General features: G+C 50.2%; 1 protein-coding gene across 3 annotated transcripts; it reads left to right on the top strand.

Annotated features, from left to right (window-relative positions):
• The first annotated feature begins 312 nt into the window (after nucleotides 1–312).
• Nucleotides 313–11,548, top strand: PPIE (peptidylprolyl isomerase E). 3 transcript variants are annotated; one of them, XM_036446932.2, is made up of 10 exons: nucleotides 313–405; nucleotides 1,406–1,504; nucleotides 2,995–3,038; nucleotides 3,518–3,544; nucleotides 4,729–4,810; nucleotides 5,530–5,630; nucleotides 8,243–8,366; nucleotides 9,498–9,683; nucleotides 10,410–10,552; nucleotides 10,728–11,548. In XM_036446932.2, exons 1-10 carry the CDS (start codon nucleotides 375–377, stop codon nucleotides 10,794–10,796), a joined length of 906 nt encoding a protein of 301 aa, XP_036302825.1. In that variant the 5' UTR covers nucleotides 313–374; the 3' UTR covers nucleotides 10,797–11,548. The 3 variants fall into 3 exon arrangements, with proteins under 3 accessions (XP_036302825.1, XP_045440767.1, XP_045440766.1); XM_045584810.1 differs by lacking the exon at nucleotides 313–405 and adding an exon at nucleotides 554–569 and having other exon boundaries at nucleotides 3,518–3,641; XM_045584811.1 differs by lacking the exons at nucleotides 313–405; nucleotides 9,498–9,683 and adding an exon at nucleotides 453–569 and having other exon boundaries at nucleotides 3,518–3,641.
• The last annotated feature ends 741 nt before the right edge of the window (nucleotides 11,549–12,289 follow it).

Below are 12,289 nucleotides of genomic sequence, written 5' to 3'. Positions count from 1 at the left end.
AAAGCAAAGTTTGTTTGTTTGTTGTTGTTTTTTTAGAATAAGAGGCTGTCTAAAAAAATAGCAGAGAATTTCCAACAGTAATTTTACAAAATATGTGTTAGCCTTCTCAGTTTATTATTTGCGGACCCGGGCGGATTGGGCCCAGGATTGTTTCCAGCATCACTGAGCACCCGGCGGCCCGGACCACGCAGCTCTCCCACCGGGTGCACCTGCCTGGGTGCCAGCCCTTCCCTAAGAGCCAGAGGCAGCCCCGGCGCCCCGGAGGGGGCGGGGCCTGCGAGAACGGAGCCGCGGGGCGGGGCCTGAGGAGGGGGCGGGGCTTGGGAAGGGGGCGGGCTGGGCGCCGACTTCCGGAGGAAGAGCGCGGGAGCAAGATGGCCACTACCAAGCGTGTGCTGTACGTGGGTGAGCATCGCGGGCACCGGGCAGGGTCTGGGCGCGGGGCCAGAGGCGGAGGGCGGCGAGTAGCTGTCCGGGAGGGACCTATGGCGGTCCTGCTTTGCTCCAGGTGTTCGCCCGAGACGTAAAGGTCTTCCTGGTTCCCTTCCAAGCCCCCTAGCCTCTAACAGGTACCCCTTCCTTTACCTCCTGGATCCGGAGGGTTGGTAGAGGAATATTATTATGGGCTTCCACATCCCTGCGCCCATTTGTTTTACCAACTTTCGCTTCAACGGGGGCTCAACCCAGGCCCCAGAGGAAGGATCCTCGGGCTAGCCAGGGTCACTTCAGCAGCACAGTTTGGTGGGTGCTTTGGTGGGGACGGACTTCGGTGACGTGGGTCTGGGTGCGGGGAGAAACGATCCCTCCGTTTGGAGAGGTGAGAGCAGACTTTCAAGATGCTGTGATGCTGGAGCAAATGATCCCGTGTTAGCCAGGTAGTCAACATAGGGGCAAGTGTAGTTACTGAAAGGGAGCAGCAAGAGCAAAAGCCCCAAAGTGTGAAATAGCTTTACACTCTCTGAGCAAGTGGGTCATGTTAGGGAACCCAGAGAACTGGGGGAGCAGAGGGGGAACAGCTGAAGAGGTGGGGAGGGCTCCAGTGATGCAAAGCCTGCAGAAGAGTTTGTACTTTCTCCCGAGGAAAGTGGGGAACCTTTGAAGGAGTTTAAGCAGGAAGTGATGGGTTAAAATCCGCACATTCCCAGGATCCGTCCAGTTGACTCTGGAGGAGAGGAAAATCAGTTAAGCTATTGCAATAATTTTGGGACTCGATGAGGGTCTGCAAGAAGGGTGAAGAGAGCAGTGTGATTTGTAAGTGTGGGTGAAGGAGCAGTTGAGAGTACTTATGTACCAAAGGACTGGATGGAAGGACCCCTCCCCTTAGCTAGAGGATGCTAACGGGGCTGCAGGGACTTCTCCAGAGAATCAAGTTCAGTGGCTCAGAAGGCCCGTGGCTTCTTTGCAGGTGGACTTGCAGAGGAGGTAGACGACAAAGTTCTTCATGCTGCTTTTATTCCCTTTGGAGACATCACAGATATTCAGATTCCTCTGGATTATGAAACCGGTGAGTCCTTTAAATGTCTCTTACGGCCAGAATCCTACTGAGAAAATAACGTAAACATTTCTGTAATGGCCGTATATGACATGGCTGGCATGTAGGAAAGTTCTGGAGGGTGTCTCGGGAGGGTAGCCTGACAGTGATCTTGATGCAGAAGGAAGGTTCTCAGGCTTGTGGTTGTGAACTGTAACCTGACTGCCGCGTCCCATCTATTGGATTTGAGGTAAAACTATTTTCAGTAGCCCAGTAGGAGCGTAGAGCTGGAGTAGGAAGTTAGGTTTGGGGCTCAAAGTGGCCCTGAATGTTGTTTCAAACTGTCTCCTGGGGACCCCGCCACAGCTGCGCCCACCTTGGCAGCGGTGCTATAAATGGGCAGCAGGAAAGCCCGCCCTGACAACGGGGCCTTGGCCTCTGTGCAGCTGGGTACGTTTCCTTTCATAGGTATTGCAGTTACAGTTCCATTTTCTAATTTACCTTTGTTGTCATTTTTAAGATTGGAGTTTCAGGCCCAGCTCTATCGTTGACCCTGCATGGTTGTTAAGCAAGGCCTTTAAATCTTCTGGGCATAGGATTTTTATCTGTAAAAAAACAGTAAGGCTTTATTGATTCTCTAGAGCACATGTGTCAAACACAAGGCCCGCGGGCCAAATCCATCCCGCCAGGCCTTGCAATGTGGCCCGCACCGCGCTGTCATCACTGCACTCCGCTGCGTTTCCATCACAATGACAGTTTATGAGTGTTCAGTAAACCATTCGGCCCGCGATTTAGGCTGGATTTTAGATTTTGGCCCCTTCTCTGATTGAGTTCGACACCCCTACTCTAGAGTTAGTTGGTCAATTAAATTAACCCTGCTAAGCTTGACCTTTTTAGATAGATCAGCATTTTCCTGAGGATAAAGAGTAAGTATCCTTATCCAGGTTCATGCTTTATGTACAGTTGATGCTCAAAATGTATATTTAGCTCTAACTGGTTTGGCTCAGTGGATAGAGCGTCGGCCTGCAGACTGAAGGGTCCCAGGTTCGATTCCGGTTAAGGGCATGTACCTTGGTTGCGGGCACATCCCCAGTAGGAGGTGTGCAGGAGGTGGCTGATCTATATTTCCCTCTCATCGATGTTTCTGACTCTCCCACTTTCTTCCTCTCTGTAAAAATCAATAAAAATATATATATTTTTTTAAAATGTATATTTGGAACGAATAGTTTAAATGACTTCATTTTTCTAGTTGCCTTGCATGCAAAGGTTAAGGTTTTCGTAGAAAAAATTGGAATACTTACTTTAAAGATTAAAAGTATAGTTCATTATTGAGCTATGTTCACTAAAAAAACAACTTGTAAAAACTTGAAATGTTTAAACTAGGAAAAGTTAAAGAATGAGATTTCTTCTTCTGAAAGAGGGATCGGGTAGAATTTCTAATATCTGGATATGGCTTGTCGCTGGCTTCACTTTCCTCTTGCCCTTACGGGTAATTACTTGTTTTTGTTTTCCCTTTTTCTCAGAAAAGCACCGAGGATTTGCTTTCGTTGAGTTTGAGTTGGCAGAGGTGAGAAAATTCCGTTAACCTGTTTCCTGTTGGGCATGTGTTAGTGTCCTTACTGATAACTGAGGAGCAGTGCCCCGTTTGGCTGGGTTTCTGGGCCTCATGCTGATGCTTCCAGAGGACGAGAAGTGCTGTCTGAAGAAACACTTCCTGCACTTACTCAAACCATAGACTGTGGTTGACACTGTAGACCAGCCGGGTCCCCCTCTTGCTCTGCAGAGCGCCTGCAGCCCGGCTCATGGAGCCTCCTGGCCTGGCAGCACTGGTGGTTATTTCTTCAGCCTACCACTAGATGGCAGATGGCCGCACCACAGCTCTGAAGCCAGCCAGGAAGCGCTCTGTCAGACACACATGCAACCTAGGCGGGAACTATAGGGGTGACTTTTTCCTGTTGTGATTTTTTTGTGGAGGTTATTTTTGCTACTTAGCATATGTTTAGACACCACAAGAAGCTAAACTTGTTCTTTGTCTTTTCTTGGCAGGATGCTGCAGCAGCCATCGACAACATGGTATATCCGGGAATCTTCATTCTTACTGCTATTGGTTTTGGTGGCACAGAGGGCTCCTTGTTCATATATTGGTTTGTTGAACCCCAAAAGTCACAGGGTTGCATGGGGAAGTAAAAACTGTCATCATATGAAAATATTCACTGTGGGGGGAAAAAAAAAGAAAATATTCACTGTGAATCACTTATAAGATTAATCCTCACTCAAATATCTATCCCTAAATATATTTTATTAGATATAAATTCTAATCATCCTTATTGGACAACCCCTCACTGACTACCCCATGTCCAGGATAATAAATTGGAAACACTATGCAATGATTGCCCAGTGAAGTTTCATATTTTGCAAAAAAGGCAGGATTCCATGAAGCCTTAGACCAGTTAACAATGATCGGAGAAATTCAATAAGGATAATGTGTGCTACTGATGCAAATGATTTGAATGTCCTGGAGAGGCCCTTGGGGAAAGGATGAAGCTCTGGAGTCTTGGTGCCCTCTTTGAGATCCCTGTGCTTTTTAATGTCAGATATGCAGTGCAAAGGTGTCCTATCATCCTGTGGTTTAGAATTTTGTTGGAAAATATACTGCAAATTAATCAGCAACCGCTGCATTTGTGTTCTGCAAATCCGTGCATAGTTAAACCTGAATTTGAACTATAAGAAATTTATTTTCATTATTTTTAGTTTTATCACAGTACAGTCGGAGTCAAACCTTTTTTTCTTTACTTCTTATGATAAAAATTTTCTTCCCTGCTTTCAGTGGATTCACATTAAATGTTCTTTCCTGCTACTAATTATCTTTGTATAGTAAGGTTCTCCTTTATTCCTGGTCTCTGTTACCTGTTCGCCAAACATATTCCTCAGTTACCAGAGAGAGATCATTTCTCACCATTTCAAAGCTGATCTTGACTTTCCAAGGTGAACTCGGGTAATGGAAACCACATTTACCCTCATAACTCTGAACCGGAGTTACTATTGGTAGCACAGTTCCTTCTGGCGTTGAAAGGAAGAAGGTGGGTGACGGCTCCAGGGAGACATCCCCCTGCACCCCAAGGGCTGCTTTGCAGCGGGTGCAGAGCTTGCTGTTAGGAGCTCAGGGATTCAGAGAGAACAGATTGCAGCATGGAAAACCTGTCTGACTCTCTTTTACCCTAACAGAGTTTAAGCAGCTGAACTTTCCATCTTTTCAGAATGAATCTGAGCTCTTTGGGCGGACAATTCGAGTCAATTTGGCCAAACCAATGAGGATTAAGGAAGGCTCTTCCAGACCAGGTGAGTGGGGCCACCGCCGGCCCCCCATCATGCCCTCCAGGGTGGCCTCAGTTGCATTTTTGTCCCTGTTACTGGAAGTGGGTGCTGAGTGCCACCCCTGGTGAACAGGAGCAAACAAAGGGCAGGCGCCACCTTTGTGGAAATAAAAAGAGTTTGAGCTTCTCAGGGTAATTGTTTCCATTTTGGAGAAACCCTGCCTGCTCCCTTATCTTTCCCAGCTTTCTCTTTCCTGGGGAGTTCCACCAAGGCCAGAACTGGCAAGACTACGCTTTTCCCTTTGGCGTGGCTTTGTCCCTTTAGCCCTGTGAGCGCTGGACCTCAGGGCTGACACTTCCCGTGGGAACTGGCCTTCCCGTGGGGGTTCCCCAGGCCGAATCTGTGGCTGAGAAGGCCACAGAGTATGTCCCACTTGGCTGACCAAAGCAGCTACTTAGCAGTGGGCTCATAGCTGGGATCTCTTTTGTTGTTAACTTTTCCCAAATATATTTTCCATTGATTTTAGAGTGGAAGGGAGGGGGAGAGACAGAGAGAGAAACATCAATGTGAGAGAGGCACATTGGCTGGTTGCCTCCTGCATGTGCCCCAATCAGGACCGGGCATCAAGCCCTTGACTGGAATCAAACCTGGGACCCTTTAGTCTATGAGCTGACGCTCTATCCACTGAGCCAAACCGGCTTGGACAAGCTTGAATCTCTTGACGTTTGATTCTTCCCCTTCAGTTTGGTCAGATGATGACTGGTTGAAGAAGTTCTCTGGGAAGACTCTGGAAGAGAATAAAGAGGAAGAGGGGTCAGAGCCCCCCAAAACAGAAGCTCAGGAGGTGAGAGGAAGGCGCACTTCTGGAGGAGAGGCTGGCACTTCCACAGGAGACTTCTCTTAAAGTTTTATGGAAACTTGAAAATACATATACACAAGTAGAGAGGGTGAAAAGGGACTCTAGTACATTGGTGAAGGCGCTATTGAGGGAACTAACGAGAGGCTTTAAGCCTCCCATCCTTGTGCTCTGGGCAGTGAACTTGTCAGCTTCTTAGCTCAGCTTAGGTACTGATTTGTGATTGGCACATGAGGAGGAGGAGGAAGAGTAGTGAGTGCTCCTCCTGGTCCTCCCTCCTCCTTCAACAGGTCCATGGTATTCCTGGTCCTGTCCCGACAGGAGAGAGAGGACAGGGTAGGGTACCATCCCTGCAGCCTCTGCACAGGTCTAAGGCTCTCGCTCCCTCCATGACCGCCTAGGTCCTTGCTCCTGTTCTCAGCATCCCTCTCTCTGAGCATTGCTTCTCAGGCCTTTCCCTCCCTCGTGAATGCTGCTTCTCTCCTGGCTCATGGCGCTGCTCTCTTTCGATCAGAATAGGGGCAGCCGGGCTGATTTTCGCAGCCTCTCCTGTGCTGCTGCCTCCGCGGACTGTGTCTGGTGTTGAGCTTTAGACATTGTGCTGCAGAGCTCCCAGGCAGCTTCAGATTGCCGGAAACAGCTGCTCTCCCTTCTCTATCCTGTTCTTCTGTATTCTCAAGCTTGTTATGCCACTATCCATCCACACGTTGACCTGAGCCAGAAATTTGGATACAAAGCAGAGCATATGAATGCCCTCGCAGCCAGTGCAAAAACCCTAGATCATCTAGATGCCTCTTTAAAAGAGAGGCAACGTGTCACGTTCTGCTACTTTTTCTCTTAAGTCTTCCTTGAATCCCCCTCTCTGATTGTCCCATCGTCCTGATTTAGCTTCGTCTCATTTGGATAATCACAGTAGCTCCCTAACTAGTCTTCTGGCTAGAATCTTGCTCTCCTCCAGTCTTTTCTAAAGATGGCTAGACTGATCTTTTTATTTTATTTATTTTTTTATTTTTTTAAATATATTTTATTGATTTTTTACAGAGAGGAAGGGAGACGGACAGAGAGTTAGAAACATCGATGAGAGAGAAACATCAATCAGCTGTCTCCCACACACCCCTCACTGGTGATGTGCCCGCAACCAATGTACATGCCCCTGACCGGAATCGAACCTGGGACCTCGCAGTCCACAGACCGATGCTCTACCACTGAGCCAAACCAGTTTCAGCTATTTTATTGATTTTTAACAGAAAGGGAGAAAGATGGAGAGCTAGAAATGTCCATGAGAGAGAAACTTCGACCAGCTACCTCTTGCACACCCCCTACCGAGGATGTGCCTGCAACCAAGGTACGTGCCCTTGACCGGAATCAAACCTGGGACCCTTTAGTCTGCAGACCAACGCTCTACCACTGAGCCAAACCGGCTTCAGCTAGACTGATCTTTTTAAAGCACAAGGCCAATCATGTGACTCTCCTACTGATAACTTTTCTGACTCCCCATCACCCGTCCCACAAGATAAAGGTCAAGAGGGACTCTTAAGTTCTTGACCCTGCCCCACCCACTCCACAATGCAGCCCCCACTTGGTAAAACTAGGCTTTGTATTTCCCTCTACGTCTCTGATTTGTACAGACTACTCATGTGCTTGTTGCCTTTCTAAGCAGCAAACTCTGAGAATAGGGGCCTTGTATTATGCATCTTGTTAATAAAAATATCAGCTGGGGTGATGTGCTTAAGAGCAAGGAGTAGGTGTGTTGTGTGAGTGTTTAGGTTTGAATTCCAGCTTTACTGCTTGCCACCTCTGTGATCTTGGGCAAGTGACTGACTTCACTGTGCCTCGGTTTCCCATCTACAAAATGGGGCTAGTAGTGGTCCTGACCTAGGGTGGTTCTGAGGATTAAATGAGCTAATACACGTAAGACGTTTAGAATAGTATTCTGTGCGTGCAAGTGCTATGTATTTGGTGCTACTGCTGTTAGCAGCAAATGACAGAAATAGTATATTCAGTACATTTGTTAAACTAAACCGCAGACACGTTATGAATCTTCGACTTTTGTCTTTGGAACAAATATGATGGCTGTATTAAATGTCTCCTTGTCCTCTGCTTAGCTTTGTCTCCTTGGGGATAAGGCAGGGCCCCCTCCCCCTCTTCCACTGTCTCTGAGCACTTAGGCCCACGCCAGGGGCTGCCCTCCTTGCTTCCGCGGTAGCCAGCCTTTGGATGCACATAACTAAGCATAGAAGGAAGGGATGGTGCTACATCAAAGGGTCCATTTAACTGGGGTAAGGTGAGTGGGCTTGAGCTGGTGTTTGAAGTGTTGAGAGTTGCTTTGGGCCAGAACAGTGTCATTCCATGCCTCCAGGGAGGGTGAAGTAAGCCTGTGTCTGTGGAGTTAGACAGCGCTGAGGTCTCCTGTCACTGATGTCCCACTCCGTGCTGGCCATGGCCTCTGCCTCCTGCAGCCCCAGCGGGGCCCAGGCCTCCCCTGTCGGCACCTCACTCCAGCCGGCTCCCTGCATTTGGGTTCCGGGTGTATATGCAGAAGACTATCACTGCCCTGCTCAGGGAGTTCTCTCTAACCCAGTGATTTCTTCTTCACCCAGGGAGAGCCCACTGCCAAAAAGGCCCGGTCAAACCCTCAGGTGTACATGGACATCAAGATTGGGAACAAGCCAGCCGGCCGCATCCAGATCCTCCTGCGCTCAGACGTCGTTCCCATGACGGCAGGTGAGCAGGCCCAGTCGGGACTGCAGGAAGCTGCTGGCTGGGTGTGAGCCTTCCCATGGTTCTCCGGGGCCTCGGTTCTGTGCCCTTGGCATTGTTTCTGACTGAGCAGTGGACCCGGAAATCTAGTAACAGACAGTGTGAGCATGCGTTTTGAAGCTTTATTTTTATATTTTTATTGATTTCAGAGAGGAGTGGAAAGGGAGAGAGAGAGAGAAATATCAATGATGATAGAGAATCATTGATGGGCTACCTCCTGCAACCCGGGCAAGTGCCCTCACTGGGCATCGAACCATGACCATTGGTTCATAAGCCAACGTTCAACCACTGAGCCATGCCGGCCAGGCCATCTCACTATGGTTTTGATCTACATTTCCCTGAGAACTGACGTTGAGCATCTTTTCAAGTGCTTTGTTAGCTCTTTGTATTTCTTCTTTGAAGAAATGTCTATTCCAGTCTTTTGTTGAGTTGTAGGAATTCGTTATACATACTGAATATTAAACCCTTATCAGGTGTGATTAGTGTCCTTTGATGCATATAAATTTTTATTTATTTATTTATTTATTTATAAATATATTTTATTGATTTTGTACAGAGAGGAAGGGAGAGAGATAGAGAGTTAGAGACATCAATGAGAGAGAGAGAGTCATCGATCAGCTGCCTCTTGCACACCCCCTACTGGGGATGTGCCCGCAACCAAGGTACATGCCCTTGACCGGAATCAAACCCGGGACCTTTCAGTCCCCAAGCCGACGCTCTATCCATTGAGCCAAACCGGTTTCGGCTAAGTTTTTATTTTTGATGAAGTTCTAATTCATATATTTTTTCTTTTATCAATGCTTTTGCTGTTGTATTTAAGAAACAATTGCCAAATCCAAAATCACAAAGATTTGCCCCTAAGATCCTGTTTGTATTTTTTTTTTTTTTAATTACTTCACCAATAGGTTAGTGCGGAATGGAGCTAGAATGCATGTACTCCTCCCTCTTTGGTTAGAATCCCCTGTAGTCCTTTAAGATGTCAGTATCACAAAACAGAGTGAAAAATTTTTAAAAATAGAGATTTCAGAGTCTAGTTACAGGGAGGTTTCGTTTGCCTGTTTCTTAACCTGAGCACCTTTCCTGCCTCAACCCCAGAGAATTTCCGTTGCCTGTGCACCCACGAGAAGGGCTTTGGCTTCAAGGGCAGCAGCTTCCACCGCATCATCCCCCAGTTCATGTGCCAGGGCGGCGATTTCACCAACCACAACGGCACCGGGGGCAAGTCCATCTACGGGAGGAAGTTCGATGATGAGAACTTCATCCTCAAGCACACGGGACCAGGTGGGCGCTGACTCGTGGGTGTGAGGAGGGGCTGGCCTGGCAGGATGTCTGTGCGGGATGGGATGCCGCGGTGGTATGGCCAGGGGTCGGTGTGTGAGGAGACCCTGCTAGTGAACAGGGGGAAGGGTTTGCCTGGCTCGAGCGGGCTTTTCAGCACTGTGTCCGGAAAGCAGCTGACACACAGAAAGTACGTGAATATTTAAAGCCTTCGCAGGCTGGTCTGTTAGGGGTCCGGCCCCCTGCCCTGCTCTGCACTGAGGTGGCGGGGGACTGCATGCTCCGTCCACAGGGGCCGTGCAGAGGCCCGGCGGGAAGCGGCTTTCTCGCCACCAGCGCCAGCTGCAGCGCCTCGTGCCGCCGCCCTCAGCCCCGGCCTGGGCCTTGGGCGCTCAGAGGCCTCCCCAGGCTCCGTGGCAGCACAGCACACGGCCCCGGCGGTGGCTGCCTCTGCGGCCGGTGCTGCACACGCGTCCGTGCCCGCCTCCTCCGGCATGGCGGTCGGCACAGCTCTCTCCGTGACCTTCCCACGAGGCTGAGCTCCCCGGAGCGGGGGCCTGGCTGCAGAGCAGACAGGAAGTGCTTGTTGAGTGAGTGGAGGTGAAACCGTCTAACGTGGCCGAAGCCCTGCTCCCCGCGGAGGGGAAGACAGACATCGCAGGGTCCGTCCGTCCGGGCGCCGGCCTGGCTGCGGAGCCGGTGGAGGGACTGACTGCCCGTTCCCCCCAGGCCTGCTGTCCATGGCCAACTCCGGCCCAAACACCAACGGCTCCCAGTTCTTCCTGACGTGTGACAAGACGGACTGGCTGGACGGCAAGCACGTGGTGTTCGGGGAGGTCACGGACGGCCTGGACGTCCTGCGGCAGATGGAGGTGGGTGCTGCCGGCCTCGGTGCTCGGCCGGGGGCCGCGGGGCGGCGGCCTGTGGCCTGGAGGGGGCGCTGCTCCAGGAGGAGGCGGCTCTGTCAGCCTGGGGCTAGGGGGAGGGGTGTCCCTGAGCCCCTTTAATCTTCACCCTCCCCCCTTCTCTTCTCTTCCCCCCCAAAAGGCACAGGGCAGCAAGGACGGGAAGCCGAAGGAGAAGGTGATCATCTCCGACTGTGGGGAGTATGTGTGAGAAGCGCTGTCTGCACAGCACTGCCACCTGGATCCGCAGCCCCGGGCCCAGCACTCGTCAGGCGGGGTCTGTGCCGAGCCCTCCTCGGGGTCGGCGTGGAGCGGCCCCTCTGCCTGGCCTTCCTCTGGCTCTTCCCACGTGAGGCGGGGGGCCGGGACCCCGCGCAGGCGCCCCCCCCACGTGGACGGCCGTGTGTGGCTTTCTAGGCCTTTGCTGCAGGGCCTCTCCTGGCCCAGCAGTGCGGCCCTGGCGTTTCTTCTGGTAAAATAAACCCGAGTTCCTGTATTGCTGCCTTCAGCTTGTCCCTGGGAGACTGCACCTCTGGCTGAGCTGTCACGCTGAGGTAGGCAGGCAAGGAAGGAGGGCACAGTGTCTTCCCCACAGCTTGTCCTTCCTGGCTGAGGTGCAGTTCCTGAGATGCCAGCTGATGTATCTTCAAGCCATTCTTGTCAGACCCTTGTCAGGACAAAGGAAGTCAGGGGCTGTGGAAGAGTTCCCATCTGTTGCCCCTGCTGTTAAACTGAAGCTGGCTAGTCATAGTCAACACACGTACTTAAGAGTCTCAATGATTCATTTCACTTCTGTTCTACAGAACTTAAAAAGTGACATTTATAACTCAACGTGCCTTTTCCATGCCAGATACTGTGCTTATTTGTCAGGAGACAGGAGGTCAGCACATACCTGTGCCTAATCCAGCCTGCTGCCTGTCTTTATGAATAAAGTTTTATTGGAGCACAGCCACATCATTTGTTTACTTGGTGTCTATGGCTGCTTTCTCACTGCAGCAGCACTGTTGAATGGTCCCAATGTTAGAGTTCTCCAGAGAAACAACCAAGAGGACGTTGTTATATACAACATATGTTGCCTATGTAAAGAAAGGTTTGTTTTAAGAATTGTTCTGTGATTGTGGGAGTGCAGACCAGCAGGCTGGAGACCAGGGGAGAGCTGAGGTTGCAGTTCAAGTCCAAAGGCGACTGGGAGCAGGATTCCTCCTCCCTTGGACGAGGCCTTTGCCGTAGGGCTTCTCCCAAGCCGCAGTGTGGCTCCTGGATGTTTCTTCTGGTAAAATCAGTCGGTTTATTTTCCCAAATCAGTAAGTCCCAGAAAAAAACGGGTGGCCGCAGTCCTTTCTCTCCCGAGGCCTTCAATTGTGTGAGGCCTCCCCACATTATAGAGGGTAAGGGCTTTATTTCAGCTGTGCAGGTTTAAATGTTCATCACGTCTGAAATGTACCTTCACAGCAAAATCTGGGCTGGTGTTTAGCCAAATACAGGATGGCATGACCTAACCGAGTTGGCATAAAGTTAACCCAACACAGTCCCCCCAAATTTACTACCTGAACTTTACAGAAAGTGCTGACCCCTGAGGGAGACAAAATCGTCCCACCTCCATGCTGAGCTCACAGTCTGGTCCTACTGTGTGCAGCCACTGCTTGGAGCCAAGGTGGGCTAACTTCTCTCCCTTCCATGTTCTGGTTGACCAGGTGGTTTTAA

The sequence above is a fragment of the Pipistrellus kuhlii genome, unplaced genomic scaffold (assembly GCF_014108245.1).
Source record: "Pipistrellus kuhlii isolate mPipKuh1 unplaced genomic scaffold, mPipKuh1.p scaffold_m20_p_2, whole genome shotgun sequence".
In the NCBI taxonomy this organism is placed as follows: domain Eukaryota; kingdom Metazoa; phylum Chordata; class Mammalia; order Chiroptera; family Vespertilionidae; genus Pipistrellus; species Pipistrellus kuhlii.
The sequence above is the reverse complement of the archived record's forward strand: the minus strand, read 5'-3'. Positions and strand labels throughout refer to the sequence as shown.

Coding starts and splice junctions, on each gene's coding strand:
- PPIE (XM_045584810.1), top strand. CDS start 1,442: ATGCTGCTTTTATTCCCTTTGGAGACATCACAGATATTCAGATTCCTC. Junction 9,684..10,409: donor CCTCAAGCACACGGGACCAG/GTGGGCGCTGAC, acceptor CGTTCCCCCCAG/GCCTGCTGTCCATGGCCAAC. Junction 10,553..10,727: donor ACGTCCTGCGGCAGATGGAG/GTGGGTGCTGCC, acceptor CCCCCCCAAAAG/GCACAGGGCAGCAAGGACGG.